This window comes from Spermophilus citellus, assembly GCF_964194105.1.
Source record: "Spermophilus citellus genome assembly, chromosome: 18".
Lineage (NCBI taxonomy): Eukaryota > Metazoa > Chordata > Mammalia > Rodentia > Sciuridae > Spermophilus > Spermophilus citellus.
The window spans coordinates 16,776,459-16,782,956 of NC_138200.1; the positions used below are offsets into that span (position 1 = coordinate 16,776,459).

General features: G+C 38.1%; 1 protein-coding gene across 9 annotated transcripts in view; it reads left to right on the forward strand.

Moving 5' to 3' along the window:
* ZNF568 (zinc finger protein 568) overlaps positions 1–5,812 on the forward strand; it is a 68,696-nt gene extending 62,884 nt beyond the window's left edge. For all 9 annotated transcript variants that reach the window (XM_081273241.1, XM_081273247.1, XM_081273250.1 and 6 more), the window contains exons 8-10: positions 1,797–1,911; positions 2,212–2,307; positions 2,813–5,812. In XM_081273241.1, coding sequence (XP_081129367.1) covers positions 1,797–1,911; positions 2,212–2,307; positions 2,813–4,263 — 1,662 coding nt within the window. In that variant the 3' untranslated portion in view covers positions 4,264–5,812. The remainder of the gene's footprint in view (positions 1–1,796; positions 1,912–2,211; positions 2,308–2,812) is intronic.
* Positions 5,813–6,498: the final 686 nt, after the last annotated feature.

Genomic DNA, 6,498 nt, shown 5'->3' on the forward strand with positions numbered 1-6,498 from the left:
TTTACTCTTCACCAGTAAAATAGTTTGGTCCTGTCACTTCCTTTATTTTGCTCATTGAGTTCCTATTTCTTTCAGGATAAACTCTTACTCTTTTATGTTCATTCTATTTTTATTAAAAAATACATTCTGTATTTACTGGAACATTAAGCCTAGCATTGGAGTATAATGATCAGAAGGATGTGTTCTCTCCCTGTCCCTGTCACAGACAGCCTGTCTCGGTATCTGCCAATATCTCTAGCTCCCTGGATTTTATTTATTTATTTTTTATTATTTTTTATTTATTCTTTGATACCAAGGACTTAACCCAGAGGCACTTAGCCACTGACCCAGCCAGCCCTTTTATTTTTTATTGTGAGACAGGGTCTCATTAGGTTGCTCACCACCTCACTAAATTGCCTCAGCCTCCTGAGCTCCTTGGATTATAGGCATTCGCCATCACACTGGACTGCTCCCTTGGATTTTAAGGACTGAATATGATAGAAATGCAGTTGTGGAGTTATGAGACATTTATAAGGAGATTTCTGCCAGTTGGATACTAATACGTGGGTCCGTTTTGAACTTGTGTAGTGTGTTTTCATCTTTGGTCACATTGTTTTGAGTCTGAATCTCTCTCCATCCATTTTGGTATCTTAGGAACAAGGAAAATTATAGTTAGAGACAGGTTAGCTGTTTGTATAAATTGTTGAGAAAAAATAACTTAACTCCTAACTCCAAAAGGATCCTAGGGAACTTCTCTAACTAGTGCCCAACAATAAAAAATATTGAGTATGTAAGGTGGGCTGTTATACAACCAGTAAAAATGATGTCTATTTAAGAATTTGCAGTGACATGGAAAAGTGATTACGGCCAGGCACACCTGTAATCCAAACTACTCAGGAGGCTGAGGCAGGAGAACCACAAGTTCAAGGCCTACTTCTGCAACTTAGTGAGACCCTGTCTTAAGTTAAAAAGGGGGGCGGGCCTAGGGATATAGCTCAGTGTTCAGAGAGCCCCTGAGTTCAGTCCTCAGTACCACAGGAAGAAAACGAAAAAGAGAAGTGATTTGGATTTACTATTCTAGGTTTGGGGGCTTAAGGTTTTGTTGGTTTTATTTGGTTTTGTTGAGCCTGGGTTAGTTTTATGTTGTTGCTGTTTTTGTGCTTGCAGTTTTTTGTTTTGTTTTGTTTTGTTTTTTGGAGTGGGGAGACCTGGAGAGAGGAGTGCTGGAAATTGAACTCAGGGAGGCTTAAGCTCTGAACTACATCTAGCCCTTTGAGACAGGGTCTCACTGAGTTGCTTAGGGTCTTGCTTAGTTGCTGAGGCTGGCTTTGAACTTCTGCCTCAGCCTTCTGAGTCACTAGGATTACATGTATGTAGCCTTAGTTTTAAAGAAATTATTAAGTTCCATCCATTTTCAGAGAGATTTTTATAAGATATTTTGGTGTAATTCAGATTTTCTTTTTTTCCTTGAATGGGAGAATGGAGAAGAAAAATGAGAGGTATGCCAAACACAGAGACTGCTGTTTACTTTCTTCTGCAGATTCATGTAATTGGGAAACAACACTTACCTAGACTTTGTCTACTCCCAGACCTGGGTGCATAACAAAAATTCCAGTGGTTACATCTGCAGCAGCAGGCATGCCCAATACCTTTGAGGGCATTTGTCTCTGATCTCCCATTTCCACACTGACCCATCTATGTGGAAGCATCCAGTACAGCCTGGTCCAATGGAGTGCCCTACTGAATTGCTTTCTCTTATATTGCCTTAAGATTTTGTCCACTAATTTCACAGAGAGTATATTTGTTTGTATTTTCAGTTCAAAGATTTAGCCATTTACTTCTCTCAGAAGGAGTGGGAATGTTTGCACTCTGAACAGAAGAATCTATACAAAGATGTAATGTTGGAGAATTACAACAATTTGACCTCACTAGGTAAGTTTACCAATCAAAATTCAGAATTAGTCTTCTGGAATTTTTATGTCATTTATTATGAGTTTTTAAGTGAATGTTTTTGAAATACCTGGCTAAATTTATGATTCTTACTCAACAAAGAATGGTTTGTTCCTTGTGAATTTTGTATCGGGCTTCTCCCTTGGGCACATTTATCTTCCCCATTCCTCTGACCTTCATTTCTCCTTCTGATTCTTAATCTATAGGCTCTTCTTGATAAACATGAACTGATTTTGATTTTGACACCTCAACATAACCTTTTCCCTTTTTTTCCTTGAGCAGGACTTTCTGAAACTAAGCCAAGTGTGATCTCCTTATTGGAGCAGGGGAAGGAGCCCTGGATGGTTAAGAGGAAGAAGGCAAAAGAATGGTATTCAGGTGAGTGATAAGGAACTATACTGAAGACAACATGGCAGTCCTCAGCCAGTCTGCTTGAGAAAAGGCCACACTTCTGAGATTTTGGTAGAAAAGCTTTCTACCAACAAAAGGCATGAGATCTGGGGAGAAACTAAAAATATTCCGACACAGGCTCCAGGTTATTATTACTCCACTTCCCATTCTCTTGCTATTCTATCATTTCCCTCCCATTTCAGACAGGAAGTACCCTCATCCTTCCCCTATAAAAATCATTTTATATGCACTTTGGGTCTGTTTTTCTCCTGTGTTTTAGAAACAGCTTGATTGAAATATAATTCTCCTATCATAAAACTCTTTTCATTTAAAGTGTACAATTGAGTAGTTTTTAGTATATTTAGAGTGGAATATTTTCATTTCCTCAAAATGAAACTCCATACCCATTAATATTCACTCCCACACTACTTAGGAACTTACTTTCTCCTGAAATGTGAAAACCTCTTCTGCTTTCTTTCTTGTTTTCTTATAGATTGGGAGTCCAGAAGAAAAACCAAGACTTTATCTCGAGAGAACAGTTATGAAATTAAATCATTACATCAGCAGATAACAAAAAAACGTACACGTTCCAACCTTGAATTCAACAGGGTCAGAGATAGCAGAGAAATCAAATGCCACTTGGAGAGACAGCAGGGGCATAAAGAGGTACAAGTCAAACAAGCCAAAATAACCACTAAAAAACGGCCCCCTGCAGTTGAGTGCATAGCCTCTGGAGAATATCATAGAGCTCATACTGGAGAAAAATCCTGTGAATGTCAGAAATGTAAGAAAGCTTCTGGGAGCCAGTCACGTCCTGTTCAAAACGAAAGAATTCATAATAAGGAAAAAGACTTTGAATGTGGAGAATGTGGGGAAATCTTTAAGAATAGGTCAGACTTGATTAAACATGAGAAACTTCATGAAAGCAAAAAAAGCGATGAAAATAAGAAAAGTGCCGTTAGTCATGGCTCTGAGGTTACTCAACCTCAGAGCACTCATTCTGGTGAGAAATCTCATAAGTGTAAAGAATGTGGGAAAGCCTTTCATTCTAAGTCACAGCTTAGTCAACATCAAAAGATGCATATAGGTGAGAAACCCTACAAGTGTAAGGAGTGTGGGAAGGCTTTTCCATCTGTTGCACAACTTAATCTTCATCAGAGAGTTCACACTGATGAAAAGTTCTTTGAATGTAAGGAATGTGGGAAAGCCTTTACCCGCCCCTCACATCTTTTTCGACATCAGAGAATCCATACTGGTGAGAAACCCCATAAATGTAAGGAATGTGGGAAAGCTTTCCGTTATGACACACAGCTTAGTCTTCATCAGTTAATTCATACTGGTGAAAGACGCTATGAATGTAAAGAATGTGGGAAAGTATATAGTTGTGCCTCACAATTGAATCTACATCAAATGATTCATACTGGTGAGAAACCTCATAAATGTAAAGAATGTGGGAAAGGTTTTATCTCTGATTCACATCTTCTTCGACATCAGAGTGTTCATACTGGTGAGAAGCCCTATAAATGTAAACAGTGCGGGAATGCCTTTCGTCGTGGCTCAGAACTTACTCGACATCAGAGAGCTCACGCTGGTGAAAAACCCTATAAGTGTAAGGAATGTGGAAAGGCCTTTACCTGTAGCACAGAACTGGCTAGACATCAGAAAGTTCACACTGGTGAGAGACCCCATAAATGTAAGGAATGTGGGAAGGCTTTTATTCGAAGGTCAGAACTTACTCACCATGAGAGAAGCCATAGTGGTGAAAAACCTTATGAGTGTAAGGAATGTGGAAAGGCCTTTGGTCGTGGCTCAGAACTTAGTCGACACCAGAAAATTCATACTGGTGAGAAGCCCTATGAATGTAACCAATGTGGGAAGGCCTTTATTCGTGGCTCACACCTTACTCAACATCAGAGAATTCATATAGGACAGAGAAGCGAATGAAGGCTCAGAATTTGATTGACCTCATAAAATTTCATACTTTTTTTGTAAGCCTATGATTGAAGGAATGTGAGGAAACATTTGAGGTTAGCGACTTAACTGAATATCAGATACTATGGATATATGCCTAAAAGACTCTTATTTAAATAACAGCTGTGACTGACGGGAAACTTTATAAATGTTAGAAGTTGGAAAGGGGTTGTTTGTGTCAGAATTTATTAGACATCAGAATTCAGTTGTGAAAACTGGGAAATTCCATAAACATAAGGAAACTGGGAATGCCTTTTTGCTGCTTAGAACCAAGTCAACCTCAGGGAATTCATAACAGGGAGAAGCTCAGGAAGGTGTCAGAGAAATTAATTATTAGGGTATTTCCCAACATCAGGGCCTTGGGCCTTTGGGGAAATCAAAGAATTCATAATATAAATGCCATGTATGTTGGACAGCAATTTACTTTATGCATCTGATAATTGATGTTTGAGAAAGGCTACATTAGCATTAAAAATGCAGCATATTCTTCCATCCCACTTAAATTTTGTTAAATATTTGCTAGCCAATTCTGTAAAATTCACCTGAACCAAATCACTGGAAGGGTATTTAACCAGTGATTAATTTTTATTTGCCCTCACCATTATAACTCATTTTGTAAGGGCAAACAACTACATTTAAATTTTCTCATTTGCAAATTAATAATACCAGTACTTATGTCTTACTTGCATGGTGAGGATTAAATACACATATATCCTTTCCAGCAATGTCTAGCTAGTATTGAAAGTTCACCAAATGAGCTCAGTTCAGTGCATATACCTGTAATCCCAGCAACACTGAGGACTGAGGCAAAAGAAAAGTGCCAAATGAGAGCTGCTTTTATTATTACTTTTCTTCATTGTCTCTTCACCATCGCGTATTTTTAGAGATCATAGAGTCCTTATATTCAGTGACATCTTGCATTATTTATTTTCTTTATTAAATGTTAGATGATTCTTCCTGGAGAAAAATGTAAAGTTTTCATTCATAGTTTGTCATTTTACCTCATCTGGGGATTTATAATGTAAAGAAACCTGGGGGAGAGAGACAGTAGGAGAAAGGTGGGTTGCTGTGAGGTTAGGGAGAGGATTAAAATTATTTTTTTAAAAAAACCTCTGCCCCCACCTCCCCACCAAAAAAAAAAAAAAAAACTATCCTCTCTATTATAGAGAATTAGAAAATAACAGTGCTCTAGCCAAAAGCCAAGTTTCCACTTAGGAAATATTAAAAATACCTGTATAAACAGTTTTTATATTAAGAAAATTAAGGGGCTGGGGTATAGCCCAGTCGCAGAGCATTTATTTGTCTAGCATGCATGAGGCCCTGGGTTCAATCCCCATCACCAAAAGAGAAGAAAACTAAGGCAGATTACCATTAGGAATGAATGGCCATGAGAATTTGCTAAATACCAATGAAAGAAAAACTAACTTCCCTTAGTATGTGTAGAAAACAGCAACACGAAGGGTCAGGATTCATTCAGACTTAGACATTGCCTGTTTCTAGTAAGTTCCATATATATATATTTTTTTTAAAAAAAAATCTTTTCGGTTGTCAGTGAATCTTTATTTATATGCAGTGCTGAGAATCCAACCCAGTGACTCTGACATGCTAGGCAGGCGATCTACCACTGAACCACAACCCCAGGCCCCCTGCCCCCCAATCAATATTTGATGAAGGAAATAAATAGGATTTGACTCCAGTGTGTAGAGAAACACTTACAAAATTAATGCAAGGGGAAAAAAAACTTGAACAACTTTTCCTGAAATTAAAAGTATTTCATCCTTTAAAGAAAAAGCTCAAGAATCGTGAAAAATTATATAGTTACAAAAATGGAGATTTCACAGAAATAAGGCTGTATTATCAGATACTATTGGTTAGTTTTGCCTATTCATTGATGTTCCTCTGCCATTCTCCCTTTGGCAGGATTGGTTACCAATCACCTAAGTCTATAAATACCAGGTGCTGCTTCTAGTTTGCTTTGCAAACTGATCATATGTATAATGTTCCTGGCCACAGAATACCTGACCAAACTCTGCAGGTGGACTTCAGTTAAATTTTTTCCTAACAAAATACAAGGAGATGGTCTTAACTACAGAACACATATCTGTATGGTTGTGTGATACAGGGAATTGTGGCCATTTTGCAATCAGGAAGGGTCAGGAGGCTGAGCTAGGTGCAGAAGACACATTGAGTTTATCTGTGTTCTTAACA